This window comes from Physeter macrocephalus, unplaced genomic scaffold (genome assembly GCF_002837175.3).
Source record: "Physeter macrocephalus isolate SW-GA unplaced genomic scaffold, ASM283717v5 random_199, whole genome shotgun sequence".
Classification (NCBI taxonomy): Eukaryota; Metazoa; Chordata; class Mammalia; order Artiodactyla; family Physeteridae; genus Physeter; species Physeter macrocephalus.
This window is the reverse complement of record NW_021145478.1, coordinates 59,109-76,031: the sequence shown is the minus strand read 5'-3', so window position 1 is coordinate 76,031 and position 16,923 is coordinate 59,109. Positions and strand designations below refer to the sequence as shown.

At 52.8% G+C, this 16,923-nt stretch overlaps 1 protein-coding gene across 1 annotated transcript; it reads right to left on the bottom strand.

Moving 5' to 3' along the window:
• Nucleotides 1–2,531: 2,531 nt before the first annotated feature.
• On the bottom strand, nt 2,532–16,626 carry LOC102975350 (calcium release-activated calcium channel protein 1). The gene is made up of 2 exons (XM_007128798.4): nt 16,027–16,626; nt 2,532–3,542 (listed from the first exon to the last, which is right to left on the bottom strand). The coding sequence occupies exons 1-2, from the start codon at nt 16,327–16,329 to the stop codon at nt 2,934–2,936; spliced, it is 912 nt and encodes a 303-aa protein (XP_007128860.1). The 5' UTR covers nt 16,330–16,626; the 3' UTR covers nt 2,532–2,933.
• Between the last annotated feature and the right edge of the window lie 297 nt (nt 16,627–16,923).

Here is a 16,923-nt window from a genome sequence, read left to right as displayed (position 1 = left end):
CCCAACTTCAACGGTGTAATACCATGAAATAACCCTGAAATACCACGATGTTCATAAAACCCTAAGCAAGTACCCGGCATATAGTAAAACGTTCACTGATACTGAAGTTCTCTCTGCCATCTAAATCCCAAGCAGGTGGCCCGACCCACGGCATCGTTCTCAGTCGGTACCTCTGAAGCCGGGGAGCTGAGCCTGGCTGCCTCTGGACACATAACTAACCAGACACAGAGCCACTCAGTGCTAGGCCCAGCACTGACAGCTTTACACAGGTGCTCTCCCATGACCCCTCAACAACCTATGAGGTGTCCTGCTATTATTCGTGTCATCTTAGAGGAGGACACTGAGGTTCAGGGAGGCTCACAAGTCACCAAACTAGAAAGTGACTGTGCTTAAACTTAGGCCTGGCTGCTCTTAAGGTGAGAACAGTGGCAATGCGTATAGAAAACTACCATTTTTTCAGAAAAGGTAGGATGTGTACTTGTTTATGCATAAAATCTCTAGATGGGAACAAAATAAACTGGCAACAATGGTTGTCTCTGGGGAGAATTGGGAACCTGGGAACAGGGGAGGGACAGCAATTTTTCACTGCTGTGTTTGGAACCTATGAATGTATTATCTATTCAAAACATAAAATTGAAATTAAAGACTGTCTTCTTAACTGTCCGTGTTTCCCTAAGTTGCCTGAGTCTGAGTACCTGAAGTGCTTGTGAAAAAGAGATTCCAAAGACACCCAGACCAACTTGAACTGGAATCTGCAGAAGAGCTTGGAAATCCACTTTTTACAAGCCAATCTGATGATTCTTGAGTTCAGGCAAGTTTAGCCCAGAAATTATTCCAGCAGGATCCCAGGTCTCTGCAGAAGCAGGGAGGTGGGTATCTTAGGGGAAGGATGGAAGATGCCTAGGTTTTCTCTGGGGAGGAGTGGAGATTTTTCACACAGGGGCACCTGCCCCACCCTACTCGGTCCCAGTCAGAGGGCCTTCTGGGGCAGGGGAGGGGTGGGTCCTGGTGTATGTGATGCAGGACTGAGACAAGAAGCTGCAATAGGATAAAGGAGGGCCCCCTCCCCGACTCAGCCCACCAAGCTGCTGTGGCACAGGAGGACAAAAGCTTAAGGCCACACTTTCTCACAACCAACCCTCACTTCAGCCAGAGCACTTTTGTTTTTATAAAACCACTTTCTGTATTAGGTTTATGGGACAGAACGAGCTGTCAAACACAACGGCCCTCTGGGGCCAGGTGAGTAACGTATGAAGCTGGGCTGGTGTCAGACAATAGGGAGTGGTGGGGACTGTGGCAAATACATCTCCTGGGTAAGAGGTAGGTGCAACTTAGCTCCTGTTCATTGTTGCTCTGCAAGAAGGCAGGCCCAGTAATGCTGCTGCTGGATCTTCCGATTTCTTAAGCAAAGCCAGAATCAGTCTACGTAAGATTTTTTGAGTGTCTAGGCTCTGAGCCAGATTTCCAGGCTCGAAAACTCATCCTCTTTGGACATCAATCTTTGTCATCTGCAAAATGGAGAAAAAATTCCTCCCAAAATGCACAACCTGATCATACAGATGAGGAAATATCAGAGAAACAAGACAGAGGCAGCATTCTACAAAACCACTGGCTCAGGCTCTTCAAAAATGTTGATATTACAAAGGACAAAGAAAGCCTGTCCCAAATAAAAGGTGACTAAAGAGACATGACAACTCAATGCAGTGCATGATCCTGGATGGAAAAATCACTACAAGAAAGGACATGATTGGGACAAGAGGGAAACTGAAAACGAATGTTGTATTAGACAATAGTATCCCATCAATGTCAAATTTCCTGAATTTGATCATCGAATTGTGGTTATGTAGAGGAATGTCCTTGGTTTAAGGAAGATATCTGTAACTAATGCATATGGCTCAGGGGGAAAACATACTGTCATTCTCATTATTCACGGTTTCAGTATTTGCAAATTTGCCTACTTGCTGAGGTCAAACGAGGTGACCCTCTGCCTTCTTTCAGCTCATGCTGTAACAGTCTATTTCGTGCTACGTTTTTCACATTTTGGTGCTTTTTGTTGGTGATTTCACTATTTAAAATGGTCCCCAAGGGTAACAATGAAGTGCTGGCTAGTGTTCAGAGCACAGGAAGGCTGTGATGTGCCTTATGGAGAAAATATGTGTGTTATGTAAGTTTCAGTCACAAATGAGTGATAGTGCTGTTGTGATAGCAATAGCATATAAGTTCAATGTTACAAGGCTGTGTATTGACTGGCTGACAAAAATGTTGTGACCAGAGGCTCGCAGGAACATACCCCATATTTCTCTTAGGAGAAATACTCACTAATTCAGTGTTCTGTGACTATAGAACAGAACCACTGCGAATTAAGAACTGACTGTATATATATTTCAGTTACTCTTCATGGAACTTTTGGGGGTAGGTTTGAAATTTCCCAAAATGTTGAAAAAATTTTTTTTGTTTAGAGGCTCACCTATTGGGGCACCAGGAGAAATGCCAGGCAGTCCAGACCCAACAAATACAGACACAAGAGGAGGTGTCCCTTATGAGTATATTTCTGTGTTCGCACACGCACACACACGCACACAATCGACACTGAATGGGGAGGGGGGTCAAGACGGAAAGGACAGGAGGCATCCAGGTGGCACTGGCGCAGGGGAGGAGGAGGGACAAAGGGAGCTTTTGTCCCCTCTCTGGCTCCCACGGGTGGCTTCCGAACAGGAGGTGAACCTGGAGCTGGAAGAACGGGAAGTGCTTATTCTCTTAGAGGAAAGTTTCAAAGTGCAGTAATTTCTCTTTAAAAAAAGCCTCTTCCCTCCACTCCCTGCCCCCTGACAAAAGCCCAGCCCCCTACACAGGCTGTCCCTGAGGCTGGGCCAGGACAAGGTCGTGGGGAAGGGCGTAAGGCCAAAGCTCCGGAGTGCCCAGCCCAGGAGGGCTTAGGCGTAGTGGCTGCCGGGGGTCAGGGGGTGGTCCCCTCTGTGGTCCAGCTGGTCCTGCAGGCGGGCAAACTCGGCCAGCTCATTGAGCTCCTGGAACTGCCGGTCCGTCTTATGGCTGACCAGTGAGCGGTAGAAGTGGACAGCAAAGACGATAAAGATCAGGCCGAAGGGGACCATGATGGTGGTGGAGGCGATGGCGGCGGCCTGGCCTGGGGTGATGCCGCCGGCGCTGCCGCTGACGTTGGCGGCCGCGCCGCTGGCCGGGGGCTTGCTGGTGGGCCGCGCCTGACCCGGCTGTTTCTTGAGAGGCAAGAACTTGACCCAGCAGAGCAGCACGACCTCAGCCAGGAACAGCAGCGTGCCGATGACAGTGGAGAAGGCCCAGGCCAGCTCGATGTGGCGGTGCATGCGCTCGTGGGGCGACTCTTTGACCGAGTTGAGGTTGTGCACGTTGCTCACCGCCTCGATGTTGGGCAGGATGCAGGTGCTGATCATGAGCGCAAACAGGTGCACGGCCACCAGCACCGTGGTGCAGGCGCTGAAGGCGATGAGCAGCCCCGGCGGGTAGGCGTGGTCGGCGTCCAGCTGCACCTCCACCATCGCCACCTGCGGTCGGGGGGAGGAAGAGGTGGGCTAAGTGACAGGACAGTCATGGCTCAGAAGCTCTCCTCCCATCAAGCTCTGGGACCCTGGGTAAGTCACTTCGGCTCTCTGAGCCTCAGCGTCCGTATCTGTATAATGGGGATAATAAGACTCAGCCACTTAGGGTTGAGAAGTGGCAGAAAGTACTGGTAGAGGGCGCAGGCTTGGAGCCCGGGCTGCCTGGATCCGAATCCCAGTTCGGCCACTCACGAGCTATGTGTCCTCGGGAAAGTCACTGAGCCTCTCTGTGCCTCAGCTCTCTTATTTGTAAAGTAGGGATAGCGCTATCAGCTCACAGGATTATTTCAACAATTAAATGGGAGCTCCTGGTAGATGGCAAACACCTCCCAAATAGTAATCATCACAAATGGTTAAAATGGTAAGTTTTATGTAAATTTCACTATGACAAGAAACGTTCACATGAATGAAAAAAGGATCCCTCTCTGCTGGCACCACACTCCCAATTCCCAAGCAGAGGTTTCTTTTTGAAAATTATTCTATTTTTTAAAATAAATTTATTTATTTTATTTATTTTTGGCTGTGTTGGGTCTTCGTTGCTGCGCACAGGCTTTCTCTAGTTGCAGCGAGCAGGGGCTACTCTTCATTGTGGTGCGTGGGATCCTCATTGCGGTGGCTTCTCTTGTGGCCGAGCACGGGCTCTAGGCACGCGGGCTTCAGTAGTTGCGGCACGCGGGCTCAGCAGTTGTGGTGCATGGGCTTAGTCCCTCCGCGGCACGTGGGATCTGCCCGGACCAGAGCTCGAACCCGTGTCCCCTGCATTGGCAGGCGGATTCTTAACCACTGCGCCACAAGGGAAGTCCCAAGCAGTTTCCTCACGCCCTGCTCTGGAGACAAGGAGAGGGGTGGGTGAAGGGGTGAGGGGATGAAGGCCCTCCCAGGTCATGCCCAGGCCCTTTCTGAGAACACAGTGCACCAACCAAGAAGGAATTAAGAGAGGCTTCCCAGAAGAGATGGGCTCTGGCTGGGTGCTGCGGTGCAGTCGGCAAGCCCCAGGGCCATCTCCTCCTCCGGCCCCAGTGCTGGGCTCAGGGCCCCGGGGCTGATGCACTAGCTGCTCCCCAGTTCCTGGAGACCTGTGGATCCGGGGTCACCAGGGGCATGCTCCAGGCCCGCCACCCACCTCCTCTCACCTGGGCCTTGCAAATCACCCCCATGTGAAGGAGCCAGCTCATCAGATATGGGCCGGGAGAAGCGGGCAGTGGGCACCCTGCCAGGGTCTGCCTGCCGAGGCTGGAGGGAGTGGGGAAGCAAGTGCCAATGGCAACACCATTAAGGAGAATGACCCTTCATAAAGGGTTCGCTGTGTGTGCCAGGCTCAGAAGGGGGAGGCCTGATGCTGAAATGTACCCACAAGCCCCACACCTGCCCCGACCCCTCCTTACTCCAGGGGAGGGGGTGGGCTCCTTCCTTCCCAGCTTTCTTGTTTGTAATGCCTGGTCCTGTTTGCTTTCATTTCTTGTACCTCCACAGCCTTCCTAGGCCTGGAAAGGCAGTGCAGGGCAGTGGTTAGGAGCACGGGCTCTGGAGCCAGGCTGCCTGCTTTGAGCCCTGACTGCTCTGCCCTTTATTAGGCTGTGAGGCTCTGGCAAGTTCCTTCAAATTTCTGGGCCTAAGTTTCCTTATCTGTAAAAAACAGAATATTGGGGGACTTCCCTGGGGGTCCAGTGGGTAAGACTCTGCACTCCCAATGCAGGGGGCCCAGGTTTGATCCCTGGTCAGGGAACTAGATCCCGCATGCCGCAACTAAGACCTGGAGCAGCCAAAATTAATCAATCAATTAATTATTTAAAAAAAAAAAATAGAGAATTGGGGGAATTCCCTGGCAGTCCAGTGGTTAGGACTAGGTGCTTTCACTGCCGGGGCCCAGGTTCAATCCCTAGTCGGGGAACTAAGATCCCACAAGTTGTGCGGTGTGGCCACAAGGAAAAAGACTGGTACATAACTCAGAGAGTTGTGAGGACTGAGTTAACCCCACATTAAATACTTAAGTGCCTGGCACAGAGTAAACCCTCAATAAAAGAGGCTTTACTATTATTATTATTATTCAGTTTAAAAACCTCACCCTCAATCCCAGTGTCTCTATATGAAACCCTCTGGGTTTCTATCCTCCTGTCTGGCCTGAGAACACCAAAGCCAAATTGGCAGCCCTGGGTTTTGGCTCCAGAAACACCCCTACTTCCCTGGGTGACCTTGGTCAAGACGTTCCCTGTTGTCTCTGAAAAAGGAGGTATGTGGCAAAATTAAGGTCACCGTCTAGAGCTGATTTGAGGTTGGACACTTTGAGAATTTGGTGAAAATATTGGATACTCCTTAAAGACAGCCAGGTATATACAGTCACTGACTTTGCAGAGAATTTCAACAGGAGTCACAGACTTTTGTCTTAGAATTCACACAACTGATGATTGTATAAACTTTTCATCCCAGGAGTTTGTAAAATGTTTCCAGCCCATATAAATCTGGTGCAGTGCCATGAGCATTTTGACCATTTTTAGGATCACTCACTGGTGGCCCAAGGCCAAAGCTGAGATTGCTTAGCACATGCAGGTGAGGGATGCAGGGCATCAGGGCAGGCCCCCAGGGCACGGCAGGTTAAGGGCTGCACCCCGGGCTCCCTGGTCTCTGTCCTCAGGCCTGACCACACGGGAAAAGGGGGGCACCTCCGGCAGGGCGTACCTCCTGCCACGTCCCCACCCCCAGCACTTCCTTTTTCTGTTTTGGCCTGCTGCCCCAGAACCTGAAACCGGAGAAGGAACCAGCAGGAGAGCCTGTTGCTTGGCTGCCTCAGGTCCACTGGCTACCGATTCACTCACATGAAATGTCCGGACCCATTAGGTGCATCAGGCCCTGAGCTGGGTGCTGGGGGTCTATACGGCGGCAGGGGGAACGACGCACACGTATACAGGTAACCAATCTGTTCCCTTAAGCCTGGTATCTCTACCTTTACAGAGCCATTAAGAGTGAACTGGCTCCTCCACTTACAAAGCTGGTAACCTCTCTATGCCACAGGTTCTACATCTATAAAATAGGGGCTGTTATGAGGATTCAACAGATTAATGAATACAAAGCCCTTAGCACAAGACCTGGCAACCCTATTATTACTTTTTTACAAATGAGGAAACTGAGGCTCTGTGCAAAGGGGGTAATAGCATTTTCCTCACACCTGCTACTACAGACCGAATGTCTGTAAACCCTCTAAATTCATATTTTAAATCCTAACCCCCGAGGTGATGGTGTGAGGAGGTAGGGCCTTTGGGGGTGACTATGTCATGGGGGTGGTGCCCTAGTGCCCTTACAGGAGAGTCGCCCCCAGCAGAGGCCCCCTCACCACTCCTGCCAGGTGAGGACAGTAGTCAGTGTCTATGAACCCGGCAGCCAGCCCCTCACGAGACACTGAATCTGCTGGCACCTTGATCTTGGACTTCTAGTCTCCAGAACTGTGAGAAATAAACATCTGTTGTTTATAAGCCACCCAGTTTGTGGTATTCTGTTATGGCGGCCCAGACAGCCGAAAACAATCACTGAGGGGATTAAATGAGGTCTTGACAAGGGTTTAACAAAGGGCCAGCCCCCAGAAGGTACTCAATAAATCTTAGTTAAAAAGAAAAACGCGGGGCTTAAAGTGGAAGACAAACAGCCCCCTGCACGCCCTCAGCTGAGGCTGGTGAGAGCTGACCCCGTGTGCCCGTGTTCTGCTCCCTGGGGAGGGTGAGGGGCTCAGACCCCCACTCTGGGCCTGGCCTGCTCCAGCTCCAAACCCTGGGTACAAGGAGAATGTGTGCCCCACGGCACAGCTGGCCAGATGGCCACCTTGGCAGGACAGAGACCACCGTGCCGGACCCCCAGGCTCCAGAGCCATACACACATCTGTTGGGACACACCTGGCTTGGGGACACCAGAATTTCCCCCGAGGTCTTGGGCTGGTGGGGAGCCTGGGCAGCTCAGCCTGTGACGCTGGGCCTTCTGAGGAGGAGGAAGGGGCCTTGCCGTGCTCCGGAAGAAACCCCATCATCCTCGCCGGACCCTACGGTTCCTGGAACTTGGAGCACGCTGGCGGGCTGTGTGTACCGTTCCCACGTAGGGGACCAGGCTCAGTGTCCTGGGGCTGCGTGAACAAATGCCCGGCACAAATCATGGCTCCTGGTGAAAGCTGTTCACAGGAATAAAAACTACTGCTTTTTTCAGAATGTGTCCCACTTAGGATATCTCCCCAAGGGCAGGGAGGGTAAAGCCAGGGGGGGCCTCTTGGAATCTGGCAGGCGACTCCCAGGGCCCCAGCTGAGTCCCAGAGAGATCAGATCAGATTGCAAGCAGCTTCGCAAGGTAAATATAGCCAGAGTGCTGGGCCGTTAACCTAAAATAAACAGCTCCCAGCCAGCCACAGGCCTGCTTAAACTTGGCCATATGGGTCCTAAAGGGTGAGGAAGGGCAAGAGATGGCCAGCCCCACCTCACTCCGGCCCGCGGACCTCTAACACCACCATCCCGCCACGGGGACACCAAACCTCAAGCGCGAGCCAAGAAGAGGCTCCTGAGAAGGGTAGGGCCTGGCTGGCTTCGCTGGGTGTCTGCCCACCACGCCCGGATGCCAACCACTCTTGTCACTCCTGTTGGGCTCCATGGAGACCCTTGCCACCCGGCGCCGAGGCCAGGCCCTTCCAAGGCAGCCTTCCCATGCCTGGCCTGACCCGGGCGCCCAACAGCTGGAAGACACAACTATCCTTTCCCAAGCCTGGGCTTCTCCTGTTCACTGGGGCCGCCAAGCCACAGTCACCCGGGGTCACCCAGCGCTGCCTGAGCCTGCTGGCCTCCCCTCCGATGCAAACGATCTATTAAGAGAGGATTGAGGGCTCATCCAGTAATTTACAAACTCTTTTGACCACCATAGACCAGTATTCCAAAGGTTTCCATAAATAGACACATACCCATTTATAACAGAAACAAGTTTCCCCAAACAACAATTATCCTTAAAGCATGCTAATCCAGGCTCCTCTCACAACACGTGATGCATGCTGCTGCTTTCTATTTCATTCCACTCCTTTTCCAAAAAAAAAAAAAAAGAACACACAAAAAGCCTGCTGGTTGCGACTCACTCAATGTCACAAGCCACTAACAGGTTGAACCTGCAGGTTGGGGGGAGGGGGTAGAGAACAGGCCTAGCCTTTCTCTTCATCTGGCTAACTTTGACGTCCTCAGGTTTTTACCTTCCAAGTCACCCCTGTTCCATGGCCTCCCAGGTGAGGACAGGGCCATTCATTCGTTCATGGACTTTTTTTTTTTTTTTTTGGCTGCGCTGCGCGGCTTAAGGGATCTTAGTTCCTCAACCAGGGATTGAACCCGTGCCCTCAGGAGTGAAAGTGCAAAGTCGTAACCACTGGACCGCCAGAGAATTCCCCTCACGGACAACTTTCATTGACAACTTACTATGTGCCTTAAGGATCTTGTGGCTCCGCTGGAGAAAAAGCAGGAAGACAGCAGAATCCCTGCCCCAGGAAGGATGACAGGTACTAAACGTTTAGGCAAGTGTTTTCAGAGGGTGCTAAGTGTCCCTCCACCAACGCTCCTCCACCACTGCACTTGCCAAACACGTTCTGAAGATGTAAATGACACGTCTGGTTTCCTCCACTCTACTTCCCTGTTTCTCCAGCTTCCAGCACTGGGCCTTGTCCCTCTAGGGGCCTCAGTAAAGGAACATTAAAGGCAAGACTTGACCTTCGGGTATTTCAGCCCAGGGTTTCTAAAGTGTCCAAAGACAATCCTATGTAATCCATTGGAAACCCTAAGAACTCTCATGACATTCCTTTTTCAGCTCATCCTTTCAACTTTTCAATGTTGTATTTTTATGTACTTTTGTTGTTGTTGTTTTGATTTGTCTTTATGTACTTTAAAAAAAAAAAATTTCTGGCCACACAGCTTGTGGGATCTTAGTTCCCCAACCAAGGATTGAACCCGTGCCCCTGCAGTGGAAGTGTGGAGTCTTAACCACTGGACCGCCAGGGAAGTCCCCTATGTACCTTTTAATGCTCATGGTTTATTAGCACACATATCATTCATTACCATACATATATGTATACGTACACACATAGTGTGCACACACATGTATACAAATACTGAGCCTAGTGCTGACAATATTTTGAGCGGGGCGTGCACTCAAAAAGTTTGGAGACCACTTAAATCAGGGGTCGCCAAACTGGCCTTCAGTGCACTTCTTTGCAAATAAAGTTTTACTGGCACACAGCCATGCCCACTCATTTATCTAAGGTCTGTGGCTGCTTTCGAGCTAAAATAGCAGAACTGAGTACAGGTTTCCCCCTATAATGTACCTCTGAAACCTTCTGTAAGGCGCAATGGCCTAAAGGGATGGAGCAATTACCTTAGGAGACATCTGGCTAACAGATGCACAAATAAACCGAGGTGAAAGCACTGATGCTCAAAGACACAGCTCAAAGCTCTGATGACCTGATGCCGAGACGCTGAGCGCGGTTCCCAGGAAAGGAGTTTAGTGGTGCCAGTCTCACCCCTCGGGGTGCGTGCTGCCTCTATAACGGCTCACTGCAAACCAAATGCTGCATGCTGTTTTCGCTTTTTACCTTTTTTTGGTAAAAGTAAAAATTCTCTTTGGGTTTCTTTCAGGTTAGTGAAAACAGGTACTAACGTAGGTCTTTCGTAAAAGCGAGGTGGCGTAAAGCGAACTTTCGAAAAGTAGGGGACACCTGTAGTTATCACTGAGACTGTGTGCCCTGCAAAGCTGAAAATATTTACTTTATAGAAAAAGTTGGTCCGTTCCTGGGTTAGACCAATGCTCCCAAAGAGGGCTGTCAAACCACAGTCCCAGAAGATTCTCCTCTGAAGAGTTTGTGGTTCCATCCATTTTCTTTTTGTTTTTTTTTGGCCACACTGCACAGCTTGCGGGATCCTAGTTCCCCGACCAGGGATTGAACCCACGCCTTTGGCAGTGAAAGCATGGAGTCCTAACCACTGGACCGCCAGGGAATTCCCGTGGTTCTATCAGCTTCAGGCATCCCTTCTGGGGAGCATATTCAAGGCCTCCCAGAAGTTCCACCAGAGAGAAACTTGCTCTTGTTTAAACCTTCTCAGTTTCATTTCTCCAGGGAATCTCCTTCCCAACATTGATTACCACAGTGCCACCTTGGGAAGCCCTAGAGCTCTCCTTCATCAGCCCTGGACCCAGCAGAAAGCAGCAGAGCTCAACACAGACCCTGGCTGAAAATTCCAGACACGTGCCACAGGCACTTGTGAAGTTTTCCAAAAGGCTTCTCAGCTAGGCAGGGAGTGCCTTCCCCTCGGGGCATTCAGCAAAATTCCATTTGTACACGGCCCAGAGTGCAGAACTGCACATCTGCAAGACTTCAAAGGCCCAGTTTTCAACTAACAACAAGGGACACGGTGAGAGGGTGGTTGAGTAGAAAAGACTCCAAGTCAGATGGATCGGGGCTTGAAATCTACTAGCTGGGTGATCAGAACCTCTGTAAGCCTCTGTGGAGGCGACAGTACATATTTAAGAGCTGTTCTGAGGATTAAGTAAGAATGAAATAAAAGGGTCCAGGCTCTTGCCTGGTGTTCAGTAAATAGTAACATCTTCAACGTTATTCAAGAATTCATCATGGAACTCCTCTTCTCCAAAACCTTCCATGGCTCCCCACTGCCGATACAAGAGTTCAAACGTCCCAAACGGCAAGTCAAGGCCCTGCACCATCTAGTCTGGCTAGATTCATCTTCCTCTACTATCCGCAACACACTCTCAACTCCAGCCACATCACACTCTCTGCCTTTTCCTGGAGACCCTATAATTCTTCGCCTTAGTAACTTTGCTCCTAATACTTCCTCTGATAGAGGGTTCTTCCCCAAGCCCTAACTCTACCACCCTCAAGGCTTAGCTGGAATCACATTCTTCTAAACCAGTTAACCCTTATAAAAGAAGCCCTGGGAATTCCCTGGTGGTCCAGTGGTTAAGGTTCAGTGCTTTCACTGTCGTGGGCCCGGATGCAATTCCTGGTGGGGGAACTAGGATCCCACATGCCACAGCGTGGCCAAAAAAAAAAAAAAAAAAAAGCAGTCCCAACTCATGGGAACAAGGGTGAGAGAGTTTCCGTCGTACCTGGGCCAGGTACTTTATAAGTGCTTTGCAAATACAAATGAATCCTCACACCAAGCCTATGAGGTTGGTATTACTATTACCCCCATTTTACAGAAGAGGAAGCTGAGGCCCAGAGACATTAAGCAACTTCCCCAGGATCTCACAGTTATAAGTGGTAGAGCCGGGATTTGAGCCCAAGCTGTCTGGCTCCAGAGTCCCTGTTCTTACTCTGCTCTACAGTACGCGAGCCACCCAGCTCTGTCCCACCACTCTCTCTGGTGCTTCCTCTCCCGTAGCAGTGGGGCCACACCACGGTCACAGGGCCCGGCAGCTTACCAGCCAGCTAACCTCGGACCAGTCATTCACTGGGGAACCACACCTACCCTCACTCCCCAGGCTGTGAAGATCACAAGAGATAGTACAAGGAGCATACTTAGTACAACCTCTAGCCTATTCCAAGAGCCCAATCAACAATGGCAATGGGGCTTCCCTGGTGGCGCAGTGGTTAAGAATCTGCCTGCCAATGCAGGGGACAGGGGTTCGAACCCTGGTCCGGGAAGATCCCACATGCCACGGAGCAACTAAGCCCCTGTGCCACAACTACTGAGCCTGCACTCTAGAGCCCAAGAGCCACAGCTACTGAGCCCATGTGCCACAACTACTGAAGCCCACGTGCCTAGAGCCCGTGGTCCGCAACAAGAGAAGCCAAAGCAATGAGAAGCCCGCGCACTGCAATGAAGAAGAGCCCCCGCTCGCTGCAACTAGAGAAAAACCCGCGCACAGCAACGAAGACCCAATGCAGCCAAAAATAAAAAAATAAAATAAAATAAAGAATCTGCCGTCCAAAGCAGGGGACGCAGGTTCGATCCCTGGTTGGGGAACTAAGATCCCACATGCCGTGGGGCAACTAAGCCCGCACACCGAAACTACCGAGCACGCGGGCCACAACTAGAGAGAAGCCCGTGCGCCGCAGTGGAGGATCCCACGAACCGCAACTAAGACCCGATGCAGCAAAAATAAAATAAATAAATAAATAAATATTTTTTTAAAAAAGGTAACGAGCACCCTAAGGAGTAATTTGTTACTCATCTCCGTGCCCCCTGAACTCGGAACGTGTCACAGGGGCTCAATAATGTCTTAGGATTTGTGAGCCCTTCCTTCCAACTCATTTTCAGAGAAATTCCAAGCAGCTTCTGAACCCACTCTGGAACCTGGGAACAAAAGGGTGCTGGCAGGTGGAGAACTTGAGGAGGCAGATAATCCAAAAATAATTGATCCCAGGTCACAGAAAGCATTTTGTTTGCCCTTCCCAATTATCTACTGCTTAGGCTAACGTTACAGGCCGCCCTCCCCGGCACACCACGATTGCTGCGTGTGCTCACCGCGGCCCCAAGGGGACAGGGTCAGGCCGAGGCTGGCTGCCTCTTGCTGAGAGGTAAACTGAGGCACAGGTGGCCCGAGTCATGGCACCCTCGGCTCAAGGAGCACTTGCAGGCTGCTGATCATGTGCTACATCCAGGGCCCCTGGTTTTAAGAGTCTGGATGCTGAGCCCAGACAAGGCCTGCTGTTTCTGCAAATGCCATCAGGAATGGGAATCTTATCTGCAGGCTAGAGAGGGTCCAGCTAAGGTGTACGTCATCAGATCCTGACAATTTCTCAATCCTTCGTGGGCCCAATCGGACCTTGTAATGACTCCGCATGCAAGTCCATGGGAGAACAGGATATGCGCCTCCCTTGCACACATGAGAAAACTGGCCCCAAAGCCGCTGTCTGAGGTCCCATGGCCTATCTCCCCAGCGCATCAGGGCACCTGGCCAGGCCCTTCCACCCATGAAAGGGGAGTCTCTCCATCCCCTCCAGGCTCTTGGGAGACCCTCCCTCAATCTCACCTTGTGCGCAGGTGAGTCTGGCATCCTCACCAACTCTCCCACCCTTGGAAATCAAAGGTCACGTCATGTCACTTCTTCTGGTTTTCCAGGTCTCTAGGAAGGAAGCCCTCTGGGGGCAGGAGGTTGGTTGTGCTGACTCACAGGCCACGGGAGAGTAGTCCAGGAAACCTGCTCATCTAGTTTCCATGGCGCTTGGCTGCGTGGCACCCCTTCCTCTCCAAGTATCCTTCACGAGGCTGGGTGTCTTGGTGGGAGCGGTGTGCGGGCAGACCCGCCCTGCTGAGCGCCCGCTCTCCACCCTAACGCCATCTCTCCCACTCATTTCCAGACTCATGGCAAACGCAGTCACTCTCTTGTAACAGCTTCCCCAAAACAGAGGCTGTCATGGGGCTTAGCCTTCCCTGCTGGCAGAATTTTGGGGATTTCATCAGTGGAGCCAGGAAGCCTTCTCCACCCCAACTGCGTAAAATAAAGGTCCCCAAGAAACAGCCTGGGTGAGTTCAAGGCCCACCAAGTGCCGCTGGCCGCCCCTGCTGCCTGACTTCCCACACTGTTTTTAGCAAGAGGAAGAGGGAGGTGACATCTGATTAGAAGGCCCGGCTTCTAAGAGACGATTCAAGAAGGCAGGAAAGCTTCACCCATCAGCTCCTTACTTCTCCTGGAGTGGGAAGGGGCCTGGGCAGGTGTGAATTTATGACCACAAGAAAAAGGAATAGGCATCCCACCATCTGAAACCCAGAGAGCTGCTGTGAAGAGCCAACACCCACTGGTGTCTCTCCCTTTCCCCTAACTGTAACATTTTATTTTGCTTAAGAGAAGTTTTTCTGCTCTATTTCTTGTTCCCTACAAGGCCTGGTCCTAACAGGTCCCTGGCAGGACATGGCTCAAAGCTCCATACACCACAAATGGCACAAGTGTCCAAGAGAGTTCTGGATGTCAGCCGTCCTGGGTTCAAATCCCACTCCAGCAGGTGAGCTGTGTGGCCACGGGAAAGTCCCATGACAAAACTACCTCACAGGGTGGTCGAGGACTTAGTGCATAAGTTAGGGAACCTACACAGTGCCAAGCACCTAGTGGGTGCTTGGTTAAGTGTCAGCTATTCCTAGGATTTGGGGCTGATAGAACAGCATCCCTTCATATAGACCTAAATTAAAAGCTAGAGTGACACTTCTTACAAACACACACAGTCTCTCCTCCCCTCTCAAAGGCTTCCTCGATTAAATTCTTAAAGTCAGAGAAACTTGAGTAGCAGCCTTCATTCACCAATTCAGAAACCGAGGCCCACATAGGGATTAGTCTGAGGGCACACAGGCAGCAAGTGGCAGAGCCAGGAGACCTCTTCCCCAACCTCAATCACCCGGCCTTTCCACCGTGGCCCCAGGGTGCCCTGGGACTGCTAAGGGCTTCTAAAAAGTTCTTGCTCCCGTGCATCGCATCGCCCACTAGTTTGAGGAGCACAGGGAGAGTGCCAGACACGCTCCTTTCCCAAGAAAACACGAAGGGTGCAGCCACTCCCTCCCTCAAGGCCAGGAGCTTACCGCACTCACTGGTGAGGCAAGAGTGCTCTGGGCTAAAAACCTTTGCGGAGGGGGAGCAGACCCCATTCATGCAGGCTGAGGTCACTGAAAGTGATAATCAGGACTTGCTCTGTAGCTCCCTGCCCCGGGAGACTCCAAGAGCCCCAGCAGGAAGGCATCCTCGGGGCCACTTCTCAGCCCAACTTGCAGCCTCACCTACCCCACTCCCCAGAGGCTGGTTCTCACTCCGACCCAGCCCGAATGGGGAGCGGAAACTAAGTCCACCGGCTACATCAAGAGCCCAGTCAACGGGAACATGTCCCATGGTCCTCCCCCACACCCAGCGACCCAGTGGCAAGTTTCTGGAGAAGAAACTGAGGTGGGGAGCGGCTGTCAAACCCCCAGGCTGAGGCCTCGGAAAATGCCATAGGAGACAGGATGTCGGGAAATCCCCTCTACCAGGTAATAAAAGAACCTGGCCTCAAGTGTGGGGGAACTAGGGAGACGGCTCAGGGGTCCTTGACCTCCCAACCTCCTGATACCTGCTTCCAAAGAGATCAGACCACGTTATGTCTTTCCTTTCCCCCTGAACTTATGTGGGAATGTCTTCTTACAGATCTACGTCGAAGATGCTGCTGTTTCTCCCTCCTTGCTGCATCAAGCTTGCCCATCTGAAAGTATCTGAGGCCCCCAACCCTGGACAGGTGTATGATACCCAGTCTCCCACATCGGGTGGCTTGTGTCGCCCACCTCTCATGTCCAGAACCTCTGGACCCCTCCAGCGTCCACGACAGCTTTCTCCCAGCTCTTCCCTTCACCCCCAGCCCGCCTGGCCCGCCCAGCCAGCTCCCCTGTGGGCCCCGTCAGGGCTGCGGGCGACAGTGGCCAGACCTGAAAGGGGGCAGGGAAGGGCGGCCCGAGCTCACCATGGCGAAGCCGGAGAGCAGAGCCGAGGTCCGGCTGGAGGCTTTGAGCTTGGCGCGGCTCAAGTAGAGCTTGCGCCAGGACAGCGCCTGCATCGAGTGCTCGTTTAGGCTCATCACCTCCGAGTAACTCTGGCCGATCCAGTCCGGGTAGGTGACGGCGGGCGGCGGGGGCGACGGTGACCCCGGGGGCTCCCCGTCCCCGCTGCGGCGGCGGCTCCGGCGGCTGCCGCTGGTGGTGTTGCCGCAGCTGAGGGGAAGCTCGGGGCTGTTGCTGCTCGGGGGCGGGGCGGGCTCCGGATGCATGGAGCACGCTGAAAAGGCGCGGGCCGGCCCAGGCGCCTGCGAAGGCAACGGCCCCCACCCCACCCGCACCTCCGCCTCCGCCTCCGCCTGAGGCAGCCGCCGCCTGCTGGCCCCCTGCGCGGGTCCGGCCTGACCCGGCCGGCCGCTGAAGACTAGGAGGTCGAGGAAGCAACTACGGAACAAGCTCGCAGGCCCGCCACGCCGCTTGCAAAAGCCCAGGGCTGCAGAGACTAGAGCCTGCGCGCCAGCCAGCCTCCCGGATCCCCGGGCCCCGGACCCCCGGCGCGCGCCACGATTGGCCGCCGCCGCGGGCTTATTTGCATTCGCCCCGCCCACGAGGAGGTGGGCGTGGCCTGCGCGAGTCAGGTGACTCGTCCCATCGGACGGTACCGCCCACAGTCCCTGGCCCCGCGCTGCCAGCGCCCGCGCCTCTTCCTGGAAGTGCCCCAGCACCCGGGCCTCACCGCTCTCCTGCTGCCGGCGCCTCCCATCTCCGCAGCTGCTCCAATGACCCTTCTCCCAGAGCTCGGACTCCTGGGTCGCGCCACCTGAAGTCACCTCTGGGCGCCTCCTGAAGCGCGTTTCCCCCTTGGA

Excerpts from the sequence above, each read along its gene's own strand:
- LOC102975350 (XM_007128798.4), bottom strand. The coding sequence starts at position 16,329 with ATGCATCCGGAGCCCGCCCCGCCCCCGAGCAGCAACAGCCCCGAGCTT. Across the intron at positions 3,543-16,026 it reads TGCTCTCCGGCTTCGCCATG|GTGGCGATGGTGGAGGTGCA; the intron begins GTGAGCTCGGGC and ends CCCCGACCGCAG.